Source organism: Leiobunum rupestre, chromosome 3, assembly GCF_980474605.1.
Source record: "Leiobunum rupestre chromosome 3, qqLeiRupe1.1.hap1, whole genome shotgun sequence".
Taxonomy (NCBI): Eukaryota; Metazoa; Arthropoda; class Arachnida; order Opiliones; family Sclerosomatidae; genus Leiobunum; species Leiobunum rupestre.
Genome location: NC_143386.1, coordinates 40,104,391 through 40,119,702, shown reverse-complemented (window position 1 = coordinate 40,119,702; position 15,312 = coordinate 40,104,391). Strand labels below are relative to the sequence as shown.

The 15,312-nt window shown below is 35.9% G+C and overlaps 1 protein-coding gene across 1 annotated transcript in view; it reads right to left on the bottom strand.

Moving 5' to 3' along the window:
- Window positions 1-282: 282 nt before the first annotated feature.
- LOC149951767 (uncharacterized) overlaps window positions 283-15,312 on the bottom strand; it is a 39,103-nt gene continuing 24,073 nt past the window's right edge. Inside the window, exons 2-3 of the mRNA XM_090168201.1 lie at window positions 4,177-5,733; window positions 283-2,329 (exon numbers count right to left, since the gene is read on the bottom strand). Of these exons, the coding sequence (XP_090024327.1) occupies window positions 2,060-2,329; window positions 4,177-5,712 (1,806 nt within the window). The 5' untranslated portion in view covers window positions 5,713-5,733 and the 3' untranslated portion in view covers window positions 283-2,059. The remainder of the gene's footprint in view (window positions 2,330-4,176; window positions 5,734-15,312) is intronic.

The following is a 15,312-nucleotide window of genomic DNA, read 5'->3' as shown; positions in this document are numbered from 1 at the left end:
ATTATGTACCACAAGTCTATTATTATGTACCACAAGTCTATTATTAAGTACCATAAGTCTATTATTAAGTACCATAAGTGTGACAGTTAGGTGAAATAGTTACTGATTGCTATATGCCTAAATACTTGGAATGAAGTCAACCCAAAAAATGAAATGGTTTCAAGTAATTGACTTCTATGAAACGTTATTATAAACTTAATTATGTGGACACTGTAGGAATATCAAGGAAACTAGTACATATGATCAAACACATTTTTATTTTTTCTTTAATATAAACAACCGTTATTTTTTCTTAATATTTTTTCCACATCTCACTCTACTAATATTTGTAGAATTGCATTTCGTTTTCCAGGATTTTAGTTTATTTTCCATTTTTATTTAAAATCGCGAGTGTAATATATTTTGGGGAAGTCGTGGGTGACTTTTGTGCAAGGCTCGTTTTATTGTTTTCGAAAGAATACGTTTTTATCGTATAAAAACGTTGACACTTTTTCTTTAATATGTTTTCAAGTGAGATTAAATAATCAAATATATTGTTTTAAAAATTAGCGGTGAATGATAACTCGGGATATTAAAAATTAGTGCGAATTATGGCAAAATGAAATGGCAGAAACATTTTTTCTTGGTCCACTTTAGCAGCTGAATATTACACTAGCTATATACAAACCTTTATTATTTCACATCGTGGCTTGATAGAAAATTGTTTTTTTTTCTTAATAGTAAAGATATGACTATTTTATTATTAACCATTTGTAAGGAGATAACCGATTCCGTCTAATTTTAACATCAGGCCTATCTACAACCACACTATCGTATATACGCTAGCGCAGTTGAATTTACTTTAACAATCGTACAATGCTCTACAAAATAGCATTTAAATTTGATTGTCAGCCCTTGCTACTGAAATCTAGGCGGTGATACGCGTGTTTAAGTTAAAAAATTCATTAAAATATACAGAATTAAATATCTGTTCTGATGAATTTATTAAAATTAACAAATCTATACTCCGAGCGTGGTTGTTCAACTTTTAAATATGTCGACAACGCCCTAGTTGAAACGCCATTTCGTTTTAATTAAAGTTAATTTTAAAATTAAACTTAATCCTTAGCAAACAAGCTCGAATGAATATTAAATTCAAGCAAATGATTGTAGATAGGCCTAAATGAATAAAATAATAAAACAGTCGCTTTTCGCGAATAACATTGTATCCTAATAGCACTTTAAGGTTAATATTTAGAACCACTTTCTTTAAAAAGAAGTCATATATCTTTTTTGGTTTAAGTACAGTATATAGCATTGTTGGATTTTGGATCCTTTCATTTTTTTTCTGTAGAGTCTGATCCAAAATCAACGAAATAGTTTATAATACATCTCACTCGAGGATATTTGTTGAACCGAATTAGCGCATTTTTTCAATCAGAAGCGACAGTCTCGAGTTTCGAGTGAACTATACCAGCTAAACCTATTTTTTAATTTAAAAATTAAATAATGGTTTAAAATCCAAAAGCGCCGATATAATATGTAATATATATATAGTCTTTGAAAAATTGAGGGTGGAGGTGATAATAGAAGTTCTATTCGAATATATTAATTAACGTTATTCCCCCACAGTCAAATAGCCGATTTATCCCAACAATACAAAAAGTGATATTAACGTACAAAATCAAGTTCTCTTCTCTACACACACACCGCGAAATTTTACAGTTTTATTTTAAATACACTATTTTCAACCACTGGAATTATTTCGTAATATTTTGAATGAAACATTATTTCTTCATCTTCGCTTCTCACGACTAATTAATTATTTTAATTAATTATTAATTTTCTTTAAAAGGCAGGATCATATTGAATACGTATCGTCATCGTTTTTTAAGTGAAAACGTCATTGGATCGTCCAATCGAAAGAGGGGGCGTGGTTGACGGCACCGTCTACGTCCAGATGACGTCACTTTCGATTTAACGACAAGGCCCCGCGCGTCGTGTGATATATTTAAATAGAGGTATAACACGTCGAAACGTGGTAGCTGATGAATTGGGTCCGTTAGTATACGTGGTCGTCTCAACGAAATTTGTTTCTCGGAGGGGGAGGGGGCTTGTCCTCCGTGATTTCGTCGATGCGGTCCAGCGTCGTGATGTAGACGGTGGGCTTCTTGGGGTCTCCGTAGCCCCCGTTGGCGTCGGTGCCGTTGGGCCCGCTGTACAGACTGTCTTCCGAGCGCTCGTCCTCTCTCGTGTAATAAACTGCTCCGTGTCGCTTGTAGATGATAATGACCGTTATGATGACCAGCAGTATCACCACTATGATGACCACGGCTACGGCCAGCCCGACCTACGAACGGACAGGAAAAACAAATTGCTCAAATATAGAAATCCAAATTCAAGCTATACAGATTGTTTCAAAAGATTACTCAAAAATTTGAAGGAGTTGTAGGGGGTGAGTTGAGAAGTATGCCTGTTTTCCCCCCATTTCCCTACGATGAGTTAAAAGAGCGCCAGAGAGCTTCAAAGTGTGGCCTAATATCACCTGGAAGTGGGCTGCAACAAGCGCAAAACCAAGCAGTAGGTAAATGCGAACATTAAGGTTTGGGTTCGTGTTAGAGGTCGGCGTTTGAATAAGAAATTATACGATTCTTTATATTTATCCATAACCGAGAATTATTCAGAAATATTCGAAAAAAATGATTAATTTTGCATGTTAAATCGTTGTTTAATCGTATAATTTATTCGTATAAAACAAATAATACTAATTTTAATGATTATTTGAAATTTTTGCGGTTAATTTATTTGTTCCGCTGACCTCTAGTTCGTGTGATAGGTAAAAAAGAACAAATCGAGGTAACCAGAGTAAAAAAGTAAACTTAAACAGTATTTAAAGTCCCTGCTGCTTGGTTTTGCGTTGCTTGCAGCCTAACATCCTGTATAACAGCTGTACAGGCGTTCAATATAAACGGCGTTACAAGTCTAAACCCTGTAAATTAACTTCTCCCAGAACACCGGTGTCACAAGTAGCAGGGACTTTAAATACTGTTTAAGTTTACTTTTTCACGCTGGTTACTTTGTTTGGACAAATTTTTCTCTTGACGTTTAGGTTTGTGTTGATTGTACATAGTCAGTATATTGGTTGTATATATCATCCCTTTAATGTTTTTTTATTTTTATTTATTTTTTTTAAAATTATTTCATTGTTTTATTTTTGGCGTATTTTATAATTGTATTTATAGTGCTATCGTATTTCGTTTTTTTGTTTTTTACCCGTGAATCCAGTAAATGGTTTCCTCCCTGTTAGAAAAGGAACTTGTATTTCAAAGGGAAAATAAATATTCATTCATGCAATAGACTCTGACACCGGGAGTATTTCAACGTGAAGGAAGAAACTTCGAACATTTATCGTAACTTGTACAAAATACACATTTTCCTACTTGGTTCTTCTGTGTTTAATTAAACTCATTACACATTTCTTATTTACTTATTTGTTTTTTGTTATTTATCTCAATTCTAACGCATTCGCAAATTCATCGTACCCCTGAAATCGCATTTCCCTGCTGCTTGGTTACGTGCTTGTTGCAGCCTACTCCCATTGACTATTAGGCCACACATTGAAGCTCTCTGGCGCTCTTTTAACTCATCGTAGGAAAAACAGGCATACTTCTCAATTTTTGCATAACCCTTTGAAACATCGTGTATAACAATAAAATCAATAAGCACCGATATCGTAAATCAAACCATTACCATAAAACACGTTATGAAGGTTCACGCGTGTTTGTTACTCAACAACCAATTATCAAAATTAATTAAGTAGCCTCCAAGATAATATAATAATAATAATAATAATAATAATCAGCTAGGCTAATACCCAAGGCACCACCATATAGAACTCCATACCCTAGATTCGAATACAGAGAGCCTTCCGATTGTTGGCTTTGTAACGAAGTGATTAACCACTTCCGATACGTGACCTCCGAAAAATTAAAATCCATCGGTTGCTGTAGGGCGCTATCTATAGTTGGCTACCATGGTAACTATGAAACTAATCTTTTCGGAGTTCTCGTAGGAAGTGGATAAATGCTACTGACAACGCGTGAGGTGAATTTAGGTTACGAGGTCTATATAATCTTTGGTATCATCGTAACCTATAATTATCCAATCCACAGTGGCGTAATAAAGTAAAGAGCGTACCTGGGAAGTTCCAACAAGGACTCGAGATTCCGAAACAGGTTGCACGCAAGGAGGAATAGCGTTGGAAGACAAGTTGATGAGGTCGCGTCCCATGAAGAGAGCCGGCGTGGCGCATCGAAGGCACTGGTCGTCGATACCCGGTTTGGCGCAAGCGTCCTGGTAAAACTTGTTGTTGTGCATCCAGAAGAGCATGTGCTCGATCTGGCACTGCTCGCAGGCCCACGGATTGCGGTGCAAGTAGAGAACGGACAATTTGGTCATATTGGTGAACTGGTCCAGCAACATCGGGTACATCCCTCGCAGCTGGTTGTTCGACAGGTCCAACTCCGCCAACTCGCTCAACGGCTGCAGCGTCTCCACCGTGACGTTGGCAATCCGATTGTGACTCAGGTCCAAATGAACCAGGTGTTTATTGCGCTCGAACATATCGAGGGCCAAGTCTTCGAGGCCCATTCCGGCCATCGACAGCCGTCTCAATTTCGCCAGCGGTCGAATCAAGATGGCCGCCTTCTTAGACTCCATCGGGTTGAAGGCCAAATCCAAGTAGTGCAAAGTGTGGGCGATCGGGGCCAGACTCTCGCTTCCGAGATGCTCGAAGAAATTGCGACTCAAATCCAATTCGCGGACGGTGGTGTTGCAGAAGGTGCACGTCGGCAAGCTCGTCAATTTATTGCGGGACATGGTCAGTCGCTCGAATCGGTGGCCGTCGAACGTCCGCTCCGCGATGGTCCTCAGATTATTCCCGTTCAGATTCAAAACTCGCAATTTCCTCAAGTGACGGAACTCCTCCGGGGCAAATTGCTCGAAGAAGTTGTAGCTCAGATCCAATTCCTCCAAATTAGCTAGTTGCTGATAGATCAGGGAATGCAAGCGGTGCAGACGACAATTGGACAAGTTTAGCTTCTTCAGCGGCTTTAAATCTTTCAAATTTTCGGGGTCGATGGCGCCCAGGGGGTTTCCGCTCAGGTCCAGAAACTCCAAATTGGGCAGTTGGTAGAAGAAACGCGGAACCAGAGTCTGCAGCTTGTTATGCGCCAACGAAAGTCCCTTCAAATTGGATAAGTAGCGGAAGGGAGCCGACGGCGTCGCCGCGATGTTGTTATAACTGAGATTCAGAATTTGCAACTTTTGAAGGATGTAGAAATCCGTGCCTTTTAAGAGGGTGATGTTGTTGTGGGCCAAATTCAAGACTTTGAGACGCTTTCCGGGAAAGAAGGAGCTGTCGCCGATGGCCGGGATATTCGACATGGTGATATGCACCTCCTCCAAGTTATGGTGGTTCAAGAAGATGCGACCCAGCGACAGGTCGTTGGGATTGTCCTTAGGGGCGGTAATGATGATAATTTCCACGTCTTTGTCCATCTCGACCGTCGGAATAGAGCTCATGGCTCCCCGGTCGCAAGTCACTCGCTTCTGACTGTCCTGATAGTCACAAATACACACACTAGGACACGACGCCACGCTGGTGCGGGCCGTTAACGTCAACGCTACCAGAGCCAGGATGACGCGGCTGTGGAATGTCCTTACGCAATCCATCTCTCTGTCTCTCACCGTCAACTGGAAAATAATCACCAAAATCAATTTTCTTTCATCCACGGTAAAAACCAGCGGTAATTAATGACACGCAAAAAAACCAAAGAAATAGATCGATTATCAATTGCGCAAAATAAGAAAAGGAATTATTAAACAAAATAATCTCGTAATCAAGGAAAATAAAAACAATTAGAGCTATTAATTAATTTGGACATTAATTAAATACAAAAACTGATCCGGGAATACATTTTTGTTCTATCCGTGTTTCGTAATAATTAAAAGGATGATAAATATTGGCGCATTTTTGGTAAAACAAATATATTAATTGGATTCTAATTAACGAACCATTCAATTAACGACTGCCTTTTAATCGCGTTAATCCATACACGACGGATGATTAAATAAGTCGGAAAAATAAGATTATGCCAATTTCTGTCATCAGACGGCGCCAGCGACGCGGAAAAATTCCAATGGAGCGTCCCTCCAAATTGACCTAGATCTCGGATTTTGCGGAGGAGAGTTGGCTGAGGAAACTATAGCTTTGGTTTCTCGGGGCCCCCAAACCCCGACCAAACGCGGTCCGGAGCCTAAATTAAAGTGTTCCAGAAAATTTTAAAGTCAAATGATGTATTTAAAAGTCTTAAAATTTATCTATGGCGACTATCTGAAAGACTATCGGAGCGCGGAGTTTCCGAGAGAGAGAGAGAGAGAGAGAGAGAGAGAGAGAGAGAGAGAGAGAGAGAGAGAGAGAGAGAGAGAGAGAGAGAGAGAGAGAGAAATGATGAGGATGCAGTGTGTGCAGTGAAGTGGCGAACAGGGGAAGAGGGAGGTTTTAAAACAGTTTTAATAGGAAATGTAGCGACTAATAGATGCTTCGTGAAAGCGACGCCAGGGGGTGCTTCTGGCCTCCTTCTCGCGATAAATCTTAAACGATTAAGTAGGCCCTCTTCGTTGCAATTTTTCCCCCCTTACCGACTACCCCACCCACTTATTCCCGCCCTTTTCAAAAATCTTCTAATGATCATTTAGTAGCCATTAGTAGGGGGCGCTTTGTGCCAAAAGTGGAATATAAAAATGAAATAAAAAACCACGAAGGGGAAAGGGTAAACGGGTGGGAAGGATTTAGCTCATTTCCGGAGCTGTTTTAAACGACTTCCGGTTATATTATGACGTATTTCCGTGTATATTAACGATAGCCGCAGAATTTAGGAAGAAATATATTTTGATTACCCTGCTATTGTGTTTAAATTATTTTCGAAATTATGGATGGGGAAACAATGAGGTATTAAAACAATGATTTTCAAAGACAATTACATTTTCCTGGTTTTCGTTATTTACTATTATCATAAGTGTATAAAATTGGTTTAAAGAGAAGTATACATCGTGGACATTACAATGAAATATGTACCTTTGAAAGCTCCAGGCAGTTTTCAGTGGGTGCGAGTTTACTGCCAAATTGCGGAAGCGTAAACCGTATAACGCTTCACAATTTAACTCCTTACGACTTGAAATATAAAAATTACACCGCGTAGGGATATTTACTTATTTACAAAATATGATTTGCCTAAGTAAAAGTTTTTGAAAATCACTATATGACGTAATTCACCCCGAACTATTTTTCTTTGAAAAGACAATCGAAGTCTGCGAGGGTAAGTGATTCGAGCGATTAAAATGGGGAGCTGGATACTTTATCTCATAAACTTCTGCAACTTCTTAATACCTTAGTGAAACAGACAGTAAGTCAGTGTGACATTTTCTATTCTTTAGTTTGGCAAGACGCCAGAATTTGTTGCGGGGATTTTGAAAAACAAACTAGGGCACAGACTATAATAGCTTTTTACATTAATAGTAACGCGGCCGACTCCACGATTGTACTCCCAATATAGGGGGTTTCCTACCATTTTTACACGCGTTCCTCCTACATCAAGATAAAAATAAAACCAGATAAAAGGCGTCTTTCTAGGAACACGTCAAATATTTTGCCTCCCATGTAGTGTCGGAACAAGATATTTTAGTACCATAAATCATCAACACGGTGATCGTAGAGATTAAACTTTTAACGCAAATGACGAGATTTTCATTAGAGATTTTAGTTCTGACTTTTGAATTTCTGCTTGCTTAACATCATGAATCAACAAATTTGTTAGAATAAAAGCCAAACATATTTTAACAATTTTTTTGGTGAGCACAGTTTTGACACTAGAGAGGTTAAGCCATAGATATAAGAAATGTATATAAAGGTCTAGATAAATTTCGGGGCGTCTAAGCCTAACGTAAAATACGGAATTGACACCTAGCAGACACCGAGGAAGGCACGTGACCAAGAGCGCGAGCTCTCTTAGCATTTTAGTACTAACAAGGAGAGTACCCGAGGTGTTTATTGGCGATTTTGTTCAAAGTCGGCCGTTATGTAGACCTATATGAGATATGAAATTTCCCAAAAAGAGACGTTGCACTACCCATTCGTTTTGCTATAGCAACCGAAAATGTTTTTGATCACTTAAAACAATAAAATCTCCATTTAAAAAAGCACGGGATTTTCTCGGTTTCACAGGGTCGTAGCTACGAAAATTTTGCAAAAATTTTGAAAATCACGAAATGTGTAATTTGGACCACATTTAGGTAAATTTCATCAAGTTTGGGTAAATTGAAACATTTTTAGGGTAAATTTGTAACAAATTTTGGGTAAAATAAGGGAAAAATCTTATTTTGTCTGTAAGTGGTCAAAAGCATTTTCGGTTGCCATGGCAAATCTAATGGGTAGTGCAACGTCTCCTTTTGGGAAATTTCATATCTCATATAGGTCCACATTACGGCCGACTTTGAACTAAATCGGCAATAAACACCTCGGGTACTCTCCTTGTAAGTGCTTGACCTTTCCGCAGGCCGTAGTCTTTAGACACCATCTGTTGGTGACTTTTAGTAATTTGTAAGTAGGAGGCAATGGCTTTCTTACCGATAGATAGCGCCTTATAAGGATAGCCTGCAGAAATTACGCGTTTCTGTTAGCTGTCACCTCCGTATTCACTCACTTTGAAATATTTGATATAGACCTTTATATACGTTTCCTATATCTATGGGTTAAGCAGAGTCACGTGAATATTTTAGACGTTTTACATTTCCCGTGTGTACCTCGGAGTCGAATATTTAACAACTTCAAAACGATGCCATATTCCTGTCGTCGTAATATATTTATGGTATGCAACGCGTTTTGAAATTTTTAATGTTTAGGCTTAGTTTCTCTTTTCGATATAACAGTCGCCAGCCAGATTTCCCGCACGGTACTAATGAGTTCCAAAAAGAACGAATCCGGTCTACCGTTGGAATTTCTGGCTATTTTATTTAGTTTTTATGTAGTTTATTACTCGAAGATCTATTTGATCCGAGATTCGCGTCTTTTGGTTTGCTCGAAGACCTATCGGTACGAGTTATTAGTAAGTTTTTTAATTTCTTCAAATTTGTTTAGGATTTAGATATATTATCCCTTCTAATTATGGACTAATCTACTTTTTCGCGTATTTTATCGTAATATATTTATAGTGTTTATATAAAAATACTGATAACTATAATTTTCCACCTCAACAAATCGAGACAGAGTTATTATTTATTTAGCAGCGTACCCGTTAAAAAGAGAAAATACTCGTTTCAATAGGCCTTGTATAATGAAGACGAATTTGGCGAAATAAGAACGATAAACTTGCGGTACAACCGAGCACACGAAGAAACAAATAATTGTACTTCGACAACACTCATACGCATACATAACACCGGTTTTAGTATTGTTCAAACGACGTTTTTAATTCTTCGTGTACCCGGGTTGAGCGAAAGGTGCGCAATTTATTAAAATTAGATAACAAAAGAACTTGATCGCGTTAGCCGGTGAAATGGACGCGCTCTTAACCATTGGACCTCCCGACTTTGTTGTTAAAACTTCTAGAGCGCTTTGATTAACCTCTCTACTAGTTCGCTAAAAATTAGAGCTCGGCAGAACAGTTAAATTAACCACCAAAATTTCAATTATTCATAAAAATTTCGGTTAACTGTTTATTAATGGATATAATTCGCGGTTATAAAACGAATTAATACGCCAAAAATAAGTTTAATTCGGATAATTTTCGGCTATGGATAAAAAAATAAAACCTATATTTCTTATCTTACTAAAAATACGTTAAATTTTCCTTCGCACAATCCACGAAATGTGGTTGAGATTTGGCAAATTTACCGGCAAAGAAAAATACTCGTTATTCTTTAAAAAATACTATTACCGCTAGAAAAGTTATCAATTTACATTAAAAACGGTGTGCAAAATTGATATTTTAATGTACTTTTGTTCAATTAAAAGGATTTTTACGAAAACTATTAAATTTAAATATTGGCGCTAAGCCTTGGTCATAGAAATTCCGACTTTCTTCAATACTTGTCCAACCAAAGAGTTAGTCTACCCCAAAAAAATGTTAAAAGCTAGTTACAATAATATGATTTAAAATCTGGCACTCGCGCAGTTAAATGACAACGCAGACGAGGATGGTACCTATGACGTCAGTTTGGGTTATCTTTGTTGTGAAAAGTACCATCCTAATACTTATTTTTAAAGCCGATAGATGGCGGTGCGGTTATTAAAAGTCGTTTATGGGCCTTATCTAGAGCAGAAATCAACTCGAAAAATCGTCTGCTAACACTGACTACGAATTTGGTTTCAGCCTAACTAGAAAAAAATCACTTTGAGCTACTGTTCATTCCTGGTCTCAAAAAAGAAGTTATTCCAAAAATAAGATCATACTCCATGTAATACCGAAGTTAAAGTGTTTTAAAATATTTTCCATGGTTTAATTTAAGAGTTGCGTTCCTTTTTCGAAAAGGAGATGTTACGAAATGTCACAAAAGGTTCACCAAGCTAAAACCAAAAATAAATATCCTTTGAAATATCTAGTTTCGGTCTGTGAAGTTTGGATTATTAATTAGGATAACTCGAAGCGTGAGGAGTTTGAATCAGAATTCAAATTTATTGTTTTGTATATAGGACCGCGTTAGATGTAAAGACGTGGGGGGAGGGGGTATCTAATTCCACAATGACCTTTAATAGGCCAACCTCCCCCGGAGCGTAGAACCGAGAGGGGTGGGGGGTATAATATCAATATGTTAAACGTATTTCGGAAAGCCTTAACGTGTTGCATTAGCGTCAGACAGCCAGCTGCCGACGGGGAATTCGGCCAAATGCGACGTATTATCATAATTAAGAGAGCTTCTGTTGCCAACTGGTTAAATCAGCCGCTTTGGCCGCCGCATCGCTTTCCAACTTACACGGAAGAGATAACATTATTAGCGGGGAAGACGAGCCTCACCTGCCATTGGATCAATGCCAATTTACGCAACGCTCCAGGCTTTGACTAAACTAGCGGGTTACTGACGCTTAGAATCATAGTAGATCAAAAATAGGTCAAACGCCTGTAGAAGTATTTCACACGCGGTACACCGACGTGCATCGTGAAGCCTACTACCAGCATAGACCACCTACCCCTAGAGGGACATGTATCGCTGACCAGTACTAATTTCAATTTTTATGGGGTCGATCTCACGGCAAGTAGAGGCAGTTTTGAAGGTACAAAGACAAACACGCGCGACAATAAAAAAATGTATAGAGTAATATCACTTCGTAGCTTTGACCATGGCTGCCATTTTAGGCGTTTTTTTTACTATGGAAAAAAACATGGGTGACGTTGCGTGACGTCACACTGATACTACTATATTTTAGAAGGTGGCTCGAGCACGACATTTATATTTTTATTTCGTAAAATAAAGAATGTTCACGCGTTTTTTTCTGTTAAAAAAACCGCATGACTTTGGGGTAAGTGATCTATGCTACCAGGAAACGTCCGCGTTAGCAGATAATATAACAATAATAATATTATATTATTATATTTTAATATTATAATATTTCCAGGTAAGTTACCTTAAAGGAAAAGTCCAGGTTTGGTAAAACTTGGGTCAATTTGAAAGATCATGTTTAAATATACTCAAAAATATCCATCGTAAAATTTTTTAATGACGATGAATTAATTTTTAAACGACTGAAATCTACCCGCCAAGCGAGCTGCCATTTTCTTTCGCCTTCCCTCCGCAGCGAACAGAGCGCTGTTATAGTGCGAACAGCGCGTGAAAATGGCAGATCGCTTGGCGGGTAAAATTCACTCGTTTAAAAATTAAAATTAGCTCGTTTAAAAATTAATTTATCGTCATTAAAAAGATAGAATTTTACGACTGATATTTTTGAGTATATTTAAACATGATCTTTCAATTAGACCCACGTTTTACCCAACCTGGACTTTTCCTTTAAATATAAAATAACTATAGTAAATAAAGAGGTAATCGGATGAAAATAGTGATAACAATTGGTAGGCCTAATTATTTGTCATATATAATTCAAATTTGTTTCGTTAATACGTGGAATATATTTAATTTAAATTTGTTTCGTTAATACCTGGAATATATTTAATTTAAATTTGTTTCGTTAATACCAGGAATATATTTAATTTAAATTTGTTTAATTAATACCGGGAATATATTTAATTTAAATTTGTTTCGTTAATACCTGGAATATATTTAATTTAAATTTGTTTCGTTAATACCTGGAATATATTTAATTTAAATTTGTTTCGTTAATACCTGGAATATATTTAATTTAAATTTGTTTAATTAATACCGGGAATATATTTAATTTAAATTGGTTTCGTAAATACCTGGAATATATTTAATTTAAATTGGTTTCGTTAATACCTGGAATATATTTAATTTAAATTGGTTTCGTTAATACCGGGAATATATTTAATTTAAATTTGTTTCGTCAATACCGGGAATATATTTTATGTAAATCGGTTTCGTCAATACCGGGAATATATTTAATTTAAATTGGTTTCGTTAATACCGGGAATATATTTAATTTAAATTGGTTTCGTTAATACCTGGAATATATTTAATTTAAATTGGTTTCGTTAATAACGGGAATATATTTAATTTAAATTGGTTTCGTCAATACCGGGAATATATTTAATTTAAATTGGTTTCGTCAATACCGGGAATATATTTAATTTAAATTGGTTTCGTCAATACCGGGAATATATTTAATTTAAATTTGTTTCGTTAATACCGGGAATATAAATAATTTAAATTTGTTTCGTTAATACCTGGAAAATATTTAATTTAAATTTGTTTCGTTAATACCTGGAATATATTTAATTTAATTTTTTATCGTTAATACCTGGAAAATATTTAATTTAAATTTGTTTCGTTAATACCTGGAATATATTTAATTTAATTTTTTTATCGTTAATACCTGGAAAATATTTAATTTAAATTTGTTTCGTTAATACCGGGAATATCAATAATTTAAATTTGTTTCGTTAATACCGGGAATATAAAAATAAATAAATTTGTTTCGTTACTACGGGGAATATAAGAAATTAAAATTGGTTTCGTTAATACCAGGAGAATATAACATATATATTAAATATAAGTATCTATACACTGCTAATGTTAATCGTTTGAAACATGTTTCGGAAGAAAAATTATTTTGGAGAAAAATACTTACTAAACTATACTGATTTGATTAAACTATTATATGACGAAAAAAGTTTTTTTTTTCTAAAAAGAAACGCTTAAAATTTTACTTTTATGACAAGTCTCTGAAACGTTTTGTGCAGACTCTCCTGGGTCTATAGATCATTATGGGATGTAGAACCCTCTTCAATTCCTATAAAAAAATAATTGTTCCCAAAAAGCTCCAATTTATTTTTTTTTAATTTTAAATTTAGATTGATAACTTTTTCATTTATACACATTTCAAAAATTAAAAGCCAAGTTTTGGTGTATTAAATGTACAGTTTTTTATTCAAAGTCTAAGTTAAGTTTTGACATTTTGCGGTCAAATTTATATTGCCGAATTGAAGATTGTTTTATATTCAATAATGATCCAAAGATAATTTATATAAAAAAAATTCTGATTTATCATAAACGGGAAAAGTAGAAGGTCATTTTCTCCTACTATATATAAAAAAAATATCACTGCTCAGTGTAATTTTAACATTTTACATTTTGAGGTGTAGTAAGAAATACACGCGGTAAAATGCCAGCCATAATTAGGTGTATGCATCCGCGGTTTGGTAGCCAAGGTTTAATTTTTATAGCCTATATATATATATTTTGGTAGTAAGAAAAATAGCGCGTTGCCAATCATTATTATTTTCTAACAATGAAAATCATTAGACGAAGCAACGAAGAGCTATTTTAATAACGTTTACAAAAATAGAAGAGACGGTTCGTCGTTGAGGGGGAAAAATTCGGTCACAGAATCGCTTAATTATGATTCGGGGCAAACTTAGCATAGTTGCGGAAGTATTCTCTCTTCTATAGTAGGAAACCTCCGGGGGAGACTGGGTGGGGAACTGGGCGGAGAGGTGGGTCGAATGATAAATGAAAAGACTGTTAGGGAATTCATCTCCGTCCACCCAGTCTCTTAGGACGAATTTTCATCTTCCAAACAATCTCGCCTCCCGCCGCACTCGATTCCAACCTCTACCCGGCAGTTCGGACGAAGATGAGAGGAAGGTAGAGGTTTCGAAGGATAACTAGCCGGTGACTAGGCTCCTCGCTTCCCCTCCTGGGCCATCTTTTGATCCCGGGCTTCCCGATCCCGCTGGCATCCCTGATCTGTCTGTCTCAGGAAATCCTCGGATTCAAACGCGCTTCGGGGCCTCCGAAATGCCAAGAATCGGGGGAGCTCAGACTGGGTCTTTCTCTCGTTTCTAAATTTAAATCCCTCTCGAAGAAACAAAATAGACCCAACCTCATCTTTCCTGCGGATATTTTTTTACGGTTTATTTTTGGGCATGTTTTTTTTTGTGGGGGCCAAAAGTAAAAAGGCAGATAAAATAGTTGCCTTAAAAAAATTATCCTTTTTTAAATTTTGGCGACTTTAATCAGAGATTTAAATTTCGTTCTAAATGAAGATAAAAATATAGTTTTGGCGTTTAGTTTCTCCGAGGAATTTTTTAATAATTTATATTTAGGTTTTCTGTACTAATAATACCTTGTTGTATTTATAATGAAAATAATATATAATATAATTCTAGTCTTTGAAATTTATATTTGGTTTATTTATTATAACTTGTTGTATTAGGAATAACCTAATTTAAAAATAGTCCTTGTCTTTAAAATTTATATTTATTTTTCTTACATACATTTGGAAATAGCCCTAGTCTTCAAACTTTATTTTTAGGTTTTCCTTACTAATTATAACGTTTTATATTTATAATAAATTACATTTAAAATAATGTATATCCTTAAAATTAATATTATTTTTATAAAATTTCATTATTTATGAATTCGATCGCTTAAAATAAAATTTTCAATTTAATTAAATCATTATCTGTTGGATTAAAAAAATAACTATTAGGGTGGTACCTTACACACTAAAGAACAAATGTAAGCTGACGTAATCAGTGACGTACCTAGGCCTATCCGCGTACGCGTCAAATATTATCGAAACTCACTAAGCTTCATTATAAACGGATAAGTGATTTCAACACATGGCTCATCTTAAAACATCAT